The following is an 18752-nucleotide window of genomic DNA, read 5'->3' on the forward strand; positions in this document are numbered from 1 at the left end:
AGGAAAACGACCCTTATGGCTTTTTGAAATAAAAGTTGAATCCAAATAGGTACAATTGTTTGGGAAAGAAATTTGTAGATATTTTCTCCCCCTGGATTTGTCAGTGATGACGCAGAGGTTATTAGCAAATTCCATCAACCCTTTAAACAGGCCAGGTGGCTTTAAACGTGAATAACTCCTGCAGATGTCTTATCCTTTTTGAAAACGAAATTAAAGCCTGGTTACGAAATGCTCCCCCCCCGACGACGGACTTAATACCGCTGTCCCCTAGCCGGTTAAAAATGAACCGGGGTGCCAAAAAGTGCCTGTATTGGTATAACATAAAAATAGGACGACTTTAAATAGAAAACAGCTGTTGCGGGTCTTCAAAAGTTTCGGCCCGTCGACTCGTATGATTTTGAAGATTACAATTTAGGACTAAATGAAAAAGCTGATATTAACTAGGTGATTATGTAATTTTTAATCATTTCTTAAAGAGACAAATCAATAAATTCCCTTATCTTTCAAAGCCAGTCAATTTGTTAAGAAAAAAAACACGAGGATCATTCTATTTTGATTAATTTATTCCCAATATTCAAAAGTGTAATAAAATATCAAGTGTTTTTATTTTCCTATATAATTTGTAAATTAATATGTACATGCTCCTATAATGGTAAAAAAGGTGGCTCTGTCATCGGACATAATACCACATCATGTCACACGTAACATGAGCATCCTGCTTATTGTAAATTTAGAAAAACTAGAATTTAATTTTGGTGCAATAAAGTATATACTATAATTAAAAAATATATTAAATCGAGAATGGTGGTTATTTATTTGAACTAAACACACCATTTATTTGCTATGCAATATATTTCAGTTGTTAATGCTTTTCGGGCCACGTCCCTGATACCTCCAGCTACAATATTATATTATAATGAATAAACATTTCTTTTTGTAAAAAAAAATGAACGTGTGTAATGTTTAGTGACACAGTTAATGATTATTTGAAAATCGTGAAATGCGATCTGGTGTGACGTAGGTTTTAGAAAAACATTTTTTTATCGTGCCACGTTTCGAGCTTTATTGAGATCATCTTCAGGATTCAAAGTGTTTGTTTTCCGAGTAGATGTGTCATTCTTGTCCACACTCGGACACTCTCAACACTATAGACAAGAATGACACATCTACACGGAAAACAAACACTTTGAGCCTTGAAGATGATCTCAATAAAGATCGAAACGTTGGCACTATAAAGAAAATGTTTTTCTAAAACCTATGTCACACCAGACCACATTTCACGTTTTCCAAATAATTAATAAAAGAATTAACCTTTTTTTATGTACTCACCTCGCTATTTAGCTATATCGAACTCAATTATATAGCGAGGTATGTAAAAAACAAAGATTTCCTACTTTTTTTTTTAAATATAAAAACAAGTGTTTATTTATTATAATATAATAGCTAATAGAAGCTCTGAAGAGGGACCAGGGACGTGGTCCGAAATGCATTAGCAACTATTACATTGCAATATTGCATAAAAAAAATAAATGTTATGTTTTGTTCAAATAAATAACCAACATTCTTGATTTAAAATATTTACCACTAAATTAAATCCAAATGATTAAAAAAAACAAAATTCGAAAAAATTTAATAAATAAGCTTTTGGTCAACCTGACCCATCGCTATATTTTCTTACATCAATTCAAGTTACATCAAGAAGCTAAATCAAAAACGTTATTATTTGTAAGAAGAAAGAAGCTCAACTTGTGCAATTGTGGTTCTCGGCTACTCGCGTTCTTTCGAAAAGGACTGAACGTGAATCGAAAACATAGTGAGACAAGACGGACCAAACGTTTACGGCCGAACAAACTATAAAAAGTGTTCATTAACTCGCCCTACGACAAACTTCATAAATGTATTTCCGAAATTATCCATCACGTGATTTTATAAGCTAAAATTTAATTTCCTGGCGTTCCAACAAAATTGGACAGATTAGATTTTTTTACATGGTTTTGAGTGAAAAACCCTCGTGGCGTTTTTCCACAAAACGTTTGATAAAAATCACAGCCCTGACAGAACTCTTAAAAAAATCGTACATTTAGGTAAAGAAGGCTAGTTGTTACTTTTATTTTATTCTTAGTATGATTTGATACATTAGACACCATCATCGACCTTCATATTTCTGGCCCGTCTAATCTCGCTGTATTCGCTTTGCCTGACGCGTTTCATTACATCAAATTGGTTTCTTTAATTCTTTCTGGTTTCTTTAATGAATATAGTATACAAAATGGTGGGAATGAGTTGAATGTTAAAAAGTTGAGCTCAAGTAAAACTTTTTCGGTTGGTCTGTTAATGTCCCGATCTCTCTGGCCCGCATGTTTTCGCTGTGGTTTGGTCAGCCTGAAACATTTAAGAGAACAACATCGATAGTAGACGGACCATATTAAATACTAGTCATGATCGGTTGAACCCTCTTGGTTCATATATTTATATTCATAAAAGGTTTGACTAAAATTACTTTGTCCTTAGCAATGAAGCATTTTTTAAAGCGCACACAAGCTGCGGACACTTATGAGGGAATTTGTTACATTGAGGTTGGAGCTTTCTACAAAATAGTATTGTTTACTATCTCTGGTATTAATAAATAAAACTTTACCGGATCAGCCAACTGTTGTGAATTTTATATTTTTACCACGGCGTAATAATGGCAATGAATGTTGAGACGAAAGAGGAAGCGGTTGATGTCATGGCGCGCGGCAGGTGCTCCCAAGAAACCTGTTGGCGATTTCAATATAATGATCTCCAGATTGATATGATTTTTTTTGTCTAGTGATGGAAGATTTTTCTCCTTGTTTATTACCTCTTACAAAATGAGATTTCTTTCAATTCAAACATTGAAAAAATGTCTAGGAGTGATTAACGTTTCATCGTTATTTCCTATTGGCCGTCATTTGTTAAGTCCCTCAACAACCTGCCCAGGGACCTGAAACTATAAACGCCCGTAACGATATTTTCTCTGGAGAAAAAAAGACCAGTTGCTCCCGGTGAATAAATATCAACGATGGCATCAATTTTCACGGCCGGCTTGACGGATCAATGGAAATGGTAAATGTTATTTTCAGAAAGAACGAGGGTAAATAATATACGGGAAACCGCTCATTACTGCGGTTCGAGTCGGCCAGTATTATTTTGTCCTTCTCCTACCAGGGAATACGTAGTTGTACCGAAAATAGCAGCTCTTGCATATTTAACCAGGCGTAACTCCTCATGTGACCCAAAACAAGGCTAACCCTTTCATCACGTGAGCTCATCGTCTTCCGGTGTCCTATGTGTTGTGAAAATTATAAAATATCTCTCGTATTTATATTATTATAAAAAACATGTTGATCTTCTGACGAAAGAATGCTTAGGAATGTACTTTAATTTGTTCGTTAGTACGATACAATCTTAACCTCTAGTGTATTGTTTTTTATATAGGGCTACTCGTGTTACAAACTTTGCCAGTAGATTCTTCTACATTCAAAATGGAACCAAAAAGTCCTAATTATCTATGGTCCGAATTTCAACAGTTTTGGAGTGATTCCATTTTTTCTGATTTTTTAAGATTTCACGACCTTGCTTCAAATAAACAACGATAACTCCAAAACGAAAAGGTTTTGGACAAATCCGTTGATACCATTGAAAACTACGTTAAATTTTCAATAAGATGTGATCAATACTAAACTCTAAACGTTGGTGAAATAAGCGTTTTAGTAGCCAAAACTTCGAAAAAAAGTTTTTTTTTTCAAAGTTGAAAAACTTACTAAAGTGATTTTAAACCACTATTTCCAAACATAGAGATCAGCAAATTTCAGAAAACATACTCCATTTAATATCCTTTTTAGTGGTGTAATTGCTTTTTAATTACTTTTTCAAAGATGAAGAAATTGTTGAAGGGAAGGAAAAAACCGTGTTTGACAGATTGGTAAGGTGGAAAGATTAATAATAATAAATAATAAAAAACTTAAGGAAATTTTGGATGAATGAACTAAACAGGTTTTGAATCTTAAAACTCTTTTATTCCGGGGAATAATAATACAATAATACAATTATCCTTTAATCAAGGTTGGAATCGTCTTGGTAAATAAGTAAAAAATTGCACAATTTCGGTTTCGAACCAAAATTAAAAAAGTTTAATAAATTCATTCATAATTTTCTTAAGGTTTTCATTTTTTTTAAAAATCTTTCCACCTTACCAACCTTCAACCACGTTTTTTCTTTTCCTTTATTTGCCCAAAACCTTTCTGCTTTGGCGTTATCATTGTTTATTTGATGCAAGGTCTTGAAATCTTAAAAAATCAGAAAAAGGGGAATAACTCCGAAACTGTTGAGATTCGGACCACTGTTAGGACTTTTTGGTTCTATTTTAAATATAGAATGTACTGGCAAAATTTGTAACACGAGTAGCCGAACACCCTATATATAAGTTTTTTGTGGTATATAACTCTTATATATCCTGTGTATATTTTTTTTGTATTTATTCTTGTCTATTTTGATTTAGGTTTCATGGTGGAGCAGCGAGGAGGAAACTAGGAGTGGCGGAATTTAAAACCGCCACCCTACCTTTAGATGGGTTGATTTTGAATTTCGAATCGTTACTAGGTAAGTGATTTTATTATTTTCAATTCATAATTACTAAAATGACTTTTCGTTTTCAATTAATCGAGCACGATCTTATTTTTTGTTTATTTATTTTTATTGAACTACTTTAGTATATTCATATATATTTGTGCTACATCCGCCTAGTTTATATTTTTTAATCGTTCTGGCCCATAAAAATGAGCGAGAATAGGGAGACCACAATGTTCAGGTGTTACTGACATATCTAGACAAATTTATGGTAAATTTTACAACTCACAAAGTACAGACAGACAGATAATTGTGATATTTCTTTGTTGCTTGCGGGGTGATAAACCTGAAATTTGGCCGTTATCGATCATTTCAGTCTGCCTGGATTGTCCTGTCAGGTGCTTTGATTGTTTTGCCTTCTTGAGAGGGTACCACAAACTTATAAAAATAACGTAACTCTGAAGGTGGCGAGAAGTCGATACAAGTCTGACAGCCGAACCCACCGGGGATAGACCAAAATGGTTGGTAACGATCAAATAATTACAACACAACAACTACAATTATGTTTTTACGTTATAATTATTATTCTGTATTTAGTGCGATAATTTCTTTATCAATTTTCCATTCAAGGATTGAAACGCCGGTTGAGTAATTCTTCGGATCATAAGAACGGATCAAAAACCGAATATAAAATCCTATTTTAAAAAGCGCTTAACCGTTGATCTTGAGTTAAATCTGCCTTTTATTGAGCAACACTTCGCACTTCGATGTCGTGTTTTTTAATTACGACACTGTCACAGTGAAAGTATTTCGCGTATAGTGTAAAACGGCGAGACACGGTGGCGGCACCGCTACAAAACAAGTTGACTCAAGTTTGATCCGTTGATCATAAATCATGTGCATGGTATTATCTGTGGACTAGTATCTCTTAGCGTCAGGCCTTGTTCTTAAACCATCATTAATATAAAATTATAAATTATTTTTCAAAATAATCAAAATTAAATCGGTAAGTAAATGGGGTTTCAAAATTTCGGAGAAATTCAATACTGAGCATTTATTATGTACAGAAATTAATCTTCCCCTTATTTTAAATTATTAATAAGTAAGCAGTTTATTGGGAGCTATTGATCGGCGGATATTATAATTAGTGCAACATTAGGGTATAACCAGGGAGTGTCGAGAGCTAACATAATTTTTTTCGGTTAATTTAACCAATGACAAACACGACCATGATTCACATCATTTTTTCGATGATCAACCTATGTTTTGTGTTATTGAACTGAAGACTGTAAGGATGTCAGGGTTATAAGCAGGGAGAGCACATTTTCTGCAAATTTCGCCAATGTTGATCTTTCTATTTTTGTGAATTTAGCAAATGTCAAACGAGATTATGTGGATTTCGCATCTTAGTTATTTTCAACGTGCGTTTCCCGTGCCATCGAGTGAAAAAGAACATAACATCAGGGTTCAAGCAGAGAGAGACGAAACTCTGAAACCTTCTTTTTCAGTGAAATTAGCCCCTGTCGAACTCGAATCATGTGAATTTTACATCCTCGCAAGTTGTCAAAGTTCATTCATATTTAGCCGGTGTAATTGACACGATAGATGGCGCGAGGTTAGGGATATAAACAGGGAGAGCAAAGATAATCGATTTCGGCGAATTGCACCTACGTAAAACGTGATTCGAGTATTGTTTGATGAATTTATTATTACTATTTTACCGCCCAAACGTTTCAGCATAAAGCCGTGCTATCTAGGAATATGTTTAGAGAATGAAAAAAAAAATCTTCATACTCTCCATCCATGACAAACATTTGGTTGGATTAAGTTTGGTCATCTATTTGTCCAGAGATTGGACACACTGTTTATCAAACCAAAATTTTCACATCGTCCTTAATGTTCAATGCTATTTGACGGTGCACTAGAGCTGAAAAGCCCATGAGTAACACGATGTCAGGGTTATAAGCAGGGAGAGGCGAGACACTGACATTCTTTTTTTGCGAATTTCGCAATGTCAAGTATCATCGTGTAAATTTCATTCCCTTGTTGTTTTCAATGTTCATCGTATTTTGCCGCTGCCATTGGACTAAGTAATGTGATATCAGGGTTATAAGCAGGGAGAGGCGAAGCGTTGATTCTTTCTATTTCCATTATACCCTGTATGTAACACCATAAAGATAAGTGTATTATTCCATTATTGTTGAATTCCAGTTGATAAACATTTAAATTTGAATTTTTTTTATTTTCATACTCTTGTAGTTTTCAACCTGTAGATAATGTAATAATCGGTATCGGTAAAATGATGGTGAAATTGTTTTTAGTTTTGCTGTGTCGTTGGGATCTTTGGTCGATTTGCGTTTAAAATTATTGTTCGATAAATATAAACGACGTTGAAATTAGTTAAGAGATGCATAATTTTTTTTTTTTTGTCATCTTCGTTCAAACCTGGTTCTTGGCTAGGTTTATCGTAGTGGTACGTGCCTTGCAGACCAAACCGATCGACAAAATCTATAGGTTTGTCACCGCACAGACCCCAAGAGTAAATCTTCAAATAATTGAACTAATGCTTTATTAAGTAAGATGAAATTTTATTAAAAATATTAGATACTACTGTACAAGAAAGTGTTTATTATTGATAGACATTCCCCGTCCTTGGAAGTCGCGCTAAGGATAAGGCGGTCCTTTATTTATTTTTATTCGCCATATGTGTTTTACCATGATGATTTTAATTGCCTCTGGTGAGCTCGACAGAAAAACTGGAGCTTGGGCATAACGATTTGAGTCGCGTGACTTTTAAAATATGTAGAAAGGCAAGTAGGCTGAGAATCGATCGCCAAACGGTTGATGATAGAATAAAAAGAAATTAGCTTCTTCCCTTTCCAACGCGTCCGATCCCTCGGGAATGTTTCATACCCAATAATAGCCGTCCTTGAACAAGGAGCGCATGTTTTGGATTTCTTATCTTTGAACATGATATTTCTTTTTCTCTTTCTGCCGATTAATCGTAATTTATCGACCCGGCCGGCAAGATCTGGTGTTGTGAAGGTGAAAGCACTTTGACTTTCACTCGGGTCTGAACCGCTTTGGGACGCGGAAAAGCTTCCTGCTCGCCTACGACGCCCACTGCCAGGGCAGAAGAAGTTTATTATCTGTCAGAATCAAAGAAAAAATTAATTAAATAATTAATAAAATAAAATAAATGAGTAAAATATAATCTTATCTTCAAAATTCTTTCTCAAAACGCCAGCCCGTTTAAAGTGAGGTTAATTTCTAAGAACCTTTCGCAAGGGGGGAAGGGTTACTCAATTAAATCTGATTTAATTATACAGAATTTCCAATTCATAACTGAATCGGCTTGAGGTCATTTAAAAAGAAACAGGTCTCCAAAATTAAACAATTAACATTTTGAACGGCTCCTGAATATCTAAAATTAGCGCCACGTCCAGCTATTGAAACTTGAGAAGTTTGCCAAGATTATATTCTAAGTAACATCAGTAACCATAAATTTTTTGAAAACGTAACACTTGCCGATAACTTCTCCACCATTTGGAAAATCCGTATTGTATTGCAAATAAAAATAACGTGTGGTGTTTAGTGACCGTTAGTTATTGATTATTCGGAGATCGTGAGATGCGGTGTGATGCGAGGTCTGGTGTGACGTAGGTTTTAGAAAAACATTTTCTTTATTGTTCCAACGTTTCGATCTTTATTGAGATCATCTTCAGGGCTCAAAGTGTTTGTTTTCTGCGTAAGTGTGCCATTCTTGCGTGTCGTGTTGAGAGTGCCCATTATATATTAATATTAATATAAAAAAATAAATAATTACAATTTTAAAAAATAATTTAAAAAAATATATATACACATATACATGATTTTTCCTTCTTGAAGGTGGGATAATAGGTCGTCACATATCATAAGTCGTAAATCATAAGTTAAACTGTTGAGGTTGAAATATAAGAAAACGTGTGTGTGTATGTGCGTGTGCGTGTGTGAGTGTGTGTTTGTGTTTGGGGACTGTGCAAAGGACGTTAAGTTTAAACTTTGCTTTTATTAAAACATAAACAAATGTACCACAATTTAGTATCTCCAAGATTCTCTAATTTTAAACAACTTAAACTTTACACGTCTTTTCCGTCTTTCAGCTCTTCTTCTTTTTTCTACTGTCTATAACCTTCCTTCCAGTCTTTCTCATCCATCACAACACGTCCCCCCCAATCGCACTCTCACGTCATCATCCCATATATATATATATATATNTATATATATATAACATATAATGACATAACAATAATAATATAACAACAATAATATAACATATATAAAAAAACTTTATTTCAAGAAAAAAAATCTTTTTTTCATCCATCTATGAATGGTCATGAAACCAATTCCGTTCTGTGATCTGTTATTTTCCTTAACAGTGGGAAAAAGTTTTAATCAAAACACGTTTTAATTAAATTATTCTTTTTAAAAACACAACTACAGACACTATGATACCAGCGGATTCTTCTCACCCACGGACCCAAAAAGCTGCTGGTTTCATTTGGCTCATAGACCTTATGTTAAAACTCCCATTAACTCCCGCTAACTATAAAATAGAATTAAAAAGTATTAAAACCTTGGACAGATTAATGATATCGGCTTGATATTTAGAATATCTCACTGGCACTCTCAACACGACACGTAATAATGACACATCTACAGGGAAAACAAACACTTTGAGCCCTGAAGATGATCTCAATAAAGTCCGAAACGTCGTTGGCACGAAAAAGAAAATGTTTTTCTAAAACCTACGTCACACCAGACTGCATCTCACGATCTCCAAATAATAAAAATAACCCACTTTATTCAAAAAATAATAATACTTCAAAATCGACTTGTTGATTCGTAGATGGAAATAATGAAGTAAATGAAAATATTCATGTAATAATAAAATAAATAAAAAATAATTACATTTATCTTTGACATTAAAGAACAGTTTACCCAACTAATATTAAAATATTTTCTTCACTTTATTATTCCGTGGGATTATTCGCGCTTTATATTGACCGAGAGACGAAAACAAACTTTACGTCCACTCAAATTAAGTGCAGTGTTTATCCAAGGAGTTTGATAATAAATTGATAAACCATGAGAATCGGACAGCAGGCCGGTTTTCGTCGGTGTTTGTTATCGATCAATCAGTCCGTTCTACTCGAAAACCCTATTGATCGTCTACATCGAGTTAAAGCCCGATTCGATGTGTATTGAGGTGTGAACGGATCTCAGTTATTTATTTTCTTTCTTTTTCTCCCTTTTAAAGGACGTATCTTCACTGATAAGATTAGTGACGCTCTTCCGGGATTAGCATGCCGGAGCCCTCTTGTCCCTGTTATCGAAATGTTGAACGATGAGGGTCTTTCGAATCATAAAGCTATTATAGGCTAAGGTGATCATTGCATCAACGGGTCGTCATAAAATCAAAAGATATTCAGGCCCAGAGGTCAAATAAATTTGTGAAATTTTCGATTTTACTTTGAAGCCGAACTGTTTCAGTAATTTTGCCCAATTTTGTCAAATTCTGTCAATCAGTTGAAGAGAAACAAAAACAGATTTTAAAAATGTTTTAGGTAAACTACATTTGTCATTGACAGCCCTCTTATTTGGTTTTCTTTTCTTGTCTTTCTTGCGTATTAATCCAACTAATTTCTTTTCTTTCTGCTCTCAAGTTATGTTCAGACCTACTGTCTTTCCTGTATCCTGTCGCTAGCTTCTCTGTAATTCGCCAATTTTGGATAAAATAACACAAATAACAAGTATATGTATACATGAAACAGAAACCAGTCTGATTATCATTCTCACTACCCCAGAGTAATCTATAATCCTCATGGTAATTTAGGATAATCCCTCCAGTCGCACTAATAAATTACATTTATACACCAGACTTCGTTCACACTATCCTAGAGTATTCAATATTCCTCGAGGTAATTAGGTGTCAGCCCCTCCATTCGCGCTAATAAATTATATTCGCACATCAGACTTCAATCACGCTACTCCAGAGTTCTTGATATTTCTGGGTATTTATGTTTCTGATAGTCATATTTCTTCTAACCAATGTTTACCCAACTTTAATGACAAATGATGTCGACAAATTTTAGGCCACGAAGGGCTAATTATTTGCCGTTTGGGTTCTTTTTTTTTCTCTTTAAGTAGGATATGCATTTATTCTCGCAAGTCCAAACTATTTAGTTCGCCGATAAAATTGTTGTGTATGAAATCTTGCCATCTTGGAACAACATAAAAGTGTAAACGATCTTCTCTTCCAACCATGACAAACATTTGACAAAAATAATTTTTATATCACATTTTCCAACATTGGTTCCATTGACCGTATAAAACCATAAATGGTCAGTGTTATAAGCATGGAGAGGCGAGGTGCTATTCTTTTTCTACGAATTTCGCCAATGTCAGATTCGAACCATGTGAACATCATCGTTGAATTCAACGTGCAAGCCTTTGTGTCTGGTGCCATTGACCGGCAAATTTCATAATTGACCCTAAATCAGGGTATAAGCATGGAATGACTGACTGGCTCAATTTTCATTACACCCGGTCAAACGATAAAGAAAGCGAGTATAAAATCATGCCATTTAGGAACAAGATAAAAGTGCAAAACAAATTGGGACTATCTTTCTTTTACAAACATCTGAATGAACCACTTATTAAGTTCGATCATCCATTTACAGACATCAGGCTCACTGTTATCACTATTATAAAAAATCCTCATAAGATCAGACAGTCAAGCAGCTATTAAAGCATTAGCATGTAAAAGAATCACATCAAAACGAGTCAGTGAATGCATCCAAAATCTCCAAAACCTGGGGAAACACAACAACCTGATGATATCTTGGATGCCAGGGCACAGGGTAATTTTGGGTAACGAGAAAGCAGACAGACTGGCCAGAGGAGGAACTACAAGACCATACATAGGCCCCATACCTATTCTTGGGAAAACAAGAACAAATATAGAATCCTCCATCGCAGAATGGATCGAAGCAATACAAAAGGAGAAGTGGATAAACTCTAGCGGTGCTAGATATAGTAAACCTATGATGAAACAACCCTCACCGCGACTGGCAAAAACACTGCTGCAATTGGAGAGGGCCAACTCAGAGGAGTGGTAGGACTACTAACCGGTCACTGGCATCTGAGAAAACATCTACACAACATACGTATATACAACGATGATCCCATTTGCAGATTATGTAATGAGGAGGAGGAAACAGCCACTCATATCATCTTCGAATGCGAAGCAACAGCTCAATCGAGGTTTAAGCTAACGTACGGAAAAGGCTTAGGGAATCAAATTGCAGCAGCAACAGTCAATGACCTGATTCTTCTAAGAATAAGGATTGAGTCTATTGACTGAACTAAGGAACTAGGAAGGTACGATAAGCCAGAAGGCTGCAGTGTCTGGGTACAGTACAAACTCCCCTTCCTAGTATCCTTTTCTACCATACCATACCATACTGACAAATTACTTTTTTACAAAAACACTGGCACCCCAAGGATTAACACTCATAGGTGAAATACCCTCGTAAAAAAGTCTATCTCTTCCAGATTTCCGTTTCCCTTAAAATAACTGCTCTTTGAGTACTAGAGAACTACTGTCCCAAAACCATTGTTACAATTTCTTAAGTACTTCAGAACAAATGTCTTTTTGAGGTGCTCGCTCAATTATTACTGCTTCTATCTAAAATAGGTACCATTTATGATGAAGAAGGTATGCAGCGTGCCGAAACAATTTACTTCTGATCAGTTCACATTGTATAAGACATTATGATTATAATTTATAATTAGTTCATCACAAGCCAGTGGTAAAAGAGAACCTGGTTCTAGTTGAGTTAAAATGGTTTCTTAAACACCGGGGTGAATTAATCCACCTGAATGAACTATTACTAAAAAAAGGACTCAATTGTTGAAATATGCTTGCTGTGTAATTCAATTATTTTTTATATAATTTAGACTTAATTTGGTGGTAAAAATATTTTAAATCTAGAAAGATGTTTTTTTTTTTTTTTTAACTAAACACACTATTTCTTGGGTGTATGCCTACAACTCAGTGAAGTAAGAGCTTCTTATTTTGGCAAGAAAAACTGAGGGAAGATAGTCTCTCGTTTCTAACTGGGCAGAGACTGATGTTTGCCCCTTAATTAATCTCCTGGAGAGTGAGATTTGAGTAGTTATCAGATATGTAAGGATATAAGATATGTAACATCCTTGCATTGACTTTGTTTTAAATAATCCCTGCTTTGCTGTTCATGTATAATAAATTTAAAAAAAATTAAATCAATCTGGTAATATCCTCTAATTAAGACCAATTTTCTTTTTAGTTTTGCGCTTTTATATAGTTTTTACTTTTTGTTTAAGTTGCAACAAACTCAGCAGACGGCTAAGAATTGCTTAAAAAATTATAAATTGTAATAAGTGTAAATTTTAATGAAATTTTATTATTATTATATTAAAAATTAACAAAAAAGTTATTAAGAATGAGGGCGTCGGTGGCCGTAACAGTTTAAGTATGTATATCAATATTTATATCCAGCGGCCCTGCATTCGAACCCGACATAGTTTTCATTTTTGCATATTAATTTTTAATTATTTATTAATGTTAATATTTTTATAATATTTTAATATTTTTATTAATGTTAACTACTATAAAGTTTTATTTTATTTTATTTGTTTTTAAACACAGACACTCTGAGAGTTGATATTACTTCTGATGTTGCAAACCTTTGAGTGAGTAGAAATACTTTGATTGAATATAAAAAATATATTTTGCATTGAATAAATTCACTTTTCCACATCCTAAATGTAAACAATGTTTGTAAATCCCATGCTCTGAAGATGATCTCAATAAAGGTCGAAACGTTGGCACGATAAAGAAAATGTTTTTCTGAAACCTACATCATACCAGACCGCATCTCACGATTTCTGAATAATTATCGATTAACGGTCACTATTCACCACACGTTGTATACAGTGTATTTAAATTGTTCTACTAGTCATTTATGCCCTTTTACAATTAGTTACTTACAAACGGAATCTTATCACTGCCAATTTATTTTACGATGTGTTTGATCGTCTTGTAAATCAAATTTCAAGGTTAATATACTTTCTTTTTGTACGAGTGGATTAAAAGAGAAAAATCCTAACATCTCATTTATACGGGATTCGCCTTTTGTCGGAGTCAAATTTAAATCCCACTGGCTTTTAACGGGTATACTTGCCGGGGGAAAAAAGAAGAAGTAGAAGACGAAATGCGAAAAGCGGCCGTAATCTAGCATTTGAGGTAGAAGTGGCTGTTGGGACACAATGGGGCATAAATAGGAGTTGACCTTGCCTTCTTGCTCGCCCCTACCTGCGGTTCGGTTCACGCTAGCTACACACTTTTTCTCCATACACAACGGCTGGACTAGTAATATTTTTATTGACTGCGACCATGAAGCACTGACTTCGATTTTACCAGTAGTGGCTGGATATTTTTTCTTGAGTTTACTATCAGACAGAGTTTAGCTATTTGATTTACTTAGTATTGTACCAGGGAATAAAATAAAATCATCACTTTTACTGTTTCATTGAGTACTATTTTCTACCTCCTGGGCCTGGGGCATAATAAAAATTCAAGCCAATAGTAATTGAATTCTTAAACCTTATTAACCTTATTTATTCAAATTTAATTGATAGAAAATTTGTGTTCAAGGTTGAGGATAGAATGCCGTAACATTACTTGTCATGGTTGATTACATACATCTCATAAACAATATGAAATACATCGCATTTCTCATTTTCAGTTAGATAATTTATTGCTTTTATAATTTTTTTTTTTTTTCAATTATAAAAAAACAAGTTTTTTGGCTTATGATTATGTTCGCCCGATGGGATGAAATGTAGTTACGAGCCCGGGTCGAAAAATAAGTCCATGGTGTTTTTTGGTGGTAAATTCTATGAAAATTAATATGAACCATTTCATTACGCTACCTGTTGCCATTTTCCGTGTTTTCCATCCTCACAGAATTTCTCAAGTTTTTGAACGATGAACTCGGTGTATTTTCTCCGGTCCCCGAGTGAAGTAAAGTTTTCCCATTAATAGAGATTTGCAGAGCCCGGAATAAGTAAAAATCATAAAGGGCTATGTCAGATGAAAAAGGCGGACGGGGTAGCAAGTCCCAGCCAAACTCCAACAATTTCTGGAGCGTATCCAGACACTTTTTTTGTTGTAAATTATTGACTTTAATTCCTCCAATTGTGGGCAGTATATACTAGAATTAACGGTTTTGCTGGGTGGATAAAGCTCGTAATAAAGCACCCCCTTCAAATCCCATCAAATATACATCACCTTCTTCAGAATCCGGCTTTTGGAGTTTTTAACAGAGGTTCGCTGCGTATTTCACCGGATTTTCTTCTCTTAATATTGATGTAAAGGAGCAGATTTTCATCCCGTCATTAATCTTTTTAAAAATGGGTTTACATTGCGATATATAAGGAAGTAGCAGATGATTGAGATTCTTAGTTAACGTGGGAGGAATCTATGTTCCAACAAACATATCCAGCTGCTATCAGATGCTTTCAAAGGCTTATTATATGAGCTATGTTAAGTAACTCTGCAATGTTGCGTGTTGTTGAGAGGTTATTTGTGACAAAAGGTCATCATCAACGGTTAAAAGACAACCGGGGAGCGCTTTACGTCTTCCTTTTCTTTCGTTTTATTTGAAATTTCCAACTGTAGAATTAATTGAATTCTAATTGAAAAATGGCAAAAAGGAGGGAAAATTCAAAAGGTGGGGTTGAGATGGGAAGTTAGTGTCCGAGTGGATCGAGGTCACGATAGCTCAAGTGTTAGAGCAGCGGCGTATCTAGCCGAAGATCGTGGGTTCGAATCCCGCTCGTGCCATGGACTTTTTTATCTCAACTAAAAAAACCTTAATTAATTGTAATATATTAATTGGTCATGCGGTCCACGAAATTAGTGAATTGTAGAATTAACTATAGCAAGCAAATATCATGTTGAAAAAAAAAATTGACTTGTATTGTGATGAGCCGAGTAACTCAGTAGTGACACTCGGACATAGATAAACCTATGTAAACTCTTGCCACTCGCTAACACTTGAGTTAATATCACGAGGCCTTCGGCATTTCAGTCTGCGGTGTGGAGTATATGAAAGTGTGGTAGAGGAAAGTTGGGTTATTGGGATGACATGTGAGGGAGGAGTGGAATTTGTTGTACCTTGATTTGATACTGTGTGAAACATAAGGGATGTTGATATCATGTTGAAGGGTACGATTGGACACATAGAAAGGTGCATTTGTAATACGGAGGGTAGTAATAATAATATAAGTAATTGCAATACTGGAAGGATTGGATTCGATAGGTGGATACTTTGGTTGAGCCACGTATTTCCATACAGTAAGTCCATGCCGGTGATTCGTCTTTTACTGTTAAGGGATAATTTGTGTAAAAGTCAAGAAAGAAGTTTATATCGTCTATCCAAAGCGTTTTGGTAGGTGTACTCAGGCTTCCTTGTCATTAGTATTCGGGCAGTGCAAGGAAAGGAAAACAATCACGGAAATCATAGAGAGTACAACAGTCTGAAAAAAAATCAGGTCGCCTACAACAATCCCAAGCCAAATTCAGCCTGCAAGGAACATCAGAGTTCACTGACAGCACTGAAAAAATTATTTCTGGTATAAAGGAACAAATGCAAAATTTCATTACAAAAAAGATCTATAAAATAGAATCAACAGAGGGAGAAAGACACCTTCCAAAGCAGATATGGTGTTTAAACAAGCTTTAAAAGAATTCAAGGATAATCTTATAGCAACATATAGCGTAGTCAATAAGCAAGGACCAGTAGCATTGAATATAAAATATAAAGACTTGATTGCTAACTTCTGACATGTAATGGATGCTGTAAGGCAACAGGAGGACATGAGAGCAGAGGATTTCCCTGTGACCCTGGAAATCCACGCTTTCAGAGGATTTATGAATGAATTCATGGCGAAAACAAGAATGGATCAAGAGAAACCAAGGAAGTTGAAAAGGAAAAAAGGAAAAAAGCGAAAGACAGAAGATCCTATCAAACACGCTGGGCATAATTTTGTGCTAACAATCACTAACATCTCGACTGCCTGTGAAATTTGCAATTCTTTTTTCATATGGCCTTTAGAAAGAGGCTTAGTATGCCATAATTGCAAACTCACTTGTCACAAAAAGTGTTACATAAAAGTCATAGTGATGTGTAGTAAAGAAGTGACTGTACCTAAACAGTGCCCTAATCCAGTCTTCGGAGTTCCTCTTTATCAATTGACACCTGGAGAAGAAAAAATACCAGTCGTTGTCGATCGACTTATCACAACCATTGAAATGTATGGTCTTTATACAGAAGGCATATATAGAAATTCAGGAGTAAGCTTAATTGAAAACTATAATGGAAGAGAGGGAAATTGAAAAGGTCCAGTTTGAACAATACCAGGTACATGTTTTGGCAAGTGTTTTGAAGAGCTTTTTAAGAGAAATGCCAGAACCTCTACTTACTTTTGACTGTTACGAATATATTTTAAGAGCTGCAAATCTAACAGTGAACAGTATGTCAACAATGTTCACCTTTTTGAAAAAGCTGCCATCTTTCAATTTTGATTTGATGGAAAGATTGATATTTCACTTTGCCAGAGTGGCACTTCGTGAAGATGTCAATAGAATGAGTTCAAACGCTTTGGCAATTGTTTTTGCCCCCTGTAGTCTCAGGACTAATAAAGTAGTACCAGCGCAAGATTCGCTACATAATATAAGTAGACAAACAGCTTGCATTGAGGTCATAATATCTGAACGGTTGCCTAGAGTTCGTTCAACACTGGCTGATATCGACACAGTGGACACCGCATGCCATACAGCGACATACCGTTTGTCATCTATTCGTAGTTCAAAGATATTTACACCTGAGGAGTTAGTTATTTCAAAGCCCGATGACGAAGAAGCCTTATTAATGGGCTAGATTGAAGAAATCCAAAAAGAAAAGGCGTTATTAACATCAACACTACCATCCTTGACACGGTCACCTAGTGATGATGATCTCCTGTCGACACATGACGGCAGCTTAGAAGACACATCTATTCCAAAATTTCCCCTTTTTTGTCTGAGTAGCAAGGACAGATTTTCCTAGTATTCTGAGCTTGTTTTATTTTTTCATCTATTTTAATTAGCAAAACACCTAGTAAAAATATGAAACTGACGAATAAAACACCTTAATTAATCGCTTTTCAGAGAATGTAATGACAAAAATTGTTTCAGAACCCAAAAGGGATAAAATCTATTGAAAAACGCTAGGAACTTAATTTACAAACCAATGATATAGCTCACCGAGCTTTTGTCTGGTTATTTATACATCGATTTCAATATTTTTTCTTAATTTTTATTTATATTTCCATATTTCACTTATTTTCGTTTTATTTCAAACTCCTTTATTCATTGCAGTTAGTGATTATTTGAAGATCGTGAGATGGGTCTTGTGTGATGTAGGTTTAGAAAAACATTTTCTTTTTCGTTTCGATCTTTATTTCCACCATCTTCAGGGCCTGGGATTTACAAACAGGTGGGTTGTTATACAAATACACGTAAGATGTAAAAATGAATTATACAATGATGTACGCAATATAGAAATTTTAGGTTTATTCAAAGTATTTGTACTCACGCAAATCCCAGGCCCTGAAGATGATCTAAATAAAGATCGAAACGTTGACACAATAAAGAGAATGTTTTTCTATACCTACATCACACAAGACGCATCTCACGATCTCCAAATAATCATTAATTAACGGTCACTAAATATTACACATTTCAAAATAATTTTAATAGACCTAATAATTGCTCTCTAGTCCTTGTTTTACCTATGACATGTTTCATGTGTATTGTAATTCTGTTTCGAAACACTTATCACTTTTGTAATGACAATCTTGATTAATGAATTTAATTTAATTAAAAATGATTGAAATCAACATGAAACAGGTCGCCTTTCCAGCAATAAAAATAAAGTTACATAGTTTAAATTCTACTGGGTTATCATTCACCAAAAAGGGCTGTTGGGGCATCTATCTCCCTGCCCTTGGGCCCCAAGGACATTTATTACTCT

General features: G+C 34.8%; 1 protein-coding gene and 1 long non-coding RNA gene across 2 annotated transcripts in view; both read left to right on the plus strand.

Annotated features, from left to right (window-relative positions):
* Positions 1 to 13341, plus strand: part of LOC112128085 — a 37983-nt gene extending 24642 nt beyond the window's left edge. The window contains exons 2-3 of the long non-coding RNA XR_002910855.1: positions 4523 to 4623; positions 13322 to 13341. This is a non-coding gene — a long non-coding RNA (uncharacterized LOC112128085). The remainder of the gene's footprint in view (positions 1 to 4522; positions 4624 to 13321) is intronic.
* A 3713-nt stretch (positions 13342 to 17054) lies between these two features.
* Positions 17055 to 17618, plus strand: LOC106673134 (unconventional myosin-IXa-like). The gene has a single exon (XM_014405132.1). The coding sequence runs from the start codon at positions 17055 to 17057 to the stop codon at positions 17616 to 17618; it is 564 nt and encodes a 187-aa protein (XP_014260618.1).
* The last annotated feature ends 1134 nt before the right edge of the window (positions 17619 to 18752 follow it).

This window comes from Cimex lectularius, unplaced genomic scaffold (genome assembly GCF_000648675.2).
Source record: "Cimex lectularius strain Harlan isolate CLEC.00 unplaced genomic scaffold, Clec_2.1 scaffold341, whole genome shotgun sequence".
Lineage (NCBI taxonomy): Eukaryota > Metazoa > Arthropoda > Insecta > Hemiptera > Cimicidae > Cimex > Cimex lectularius.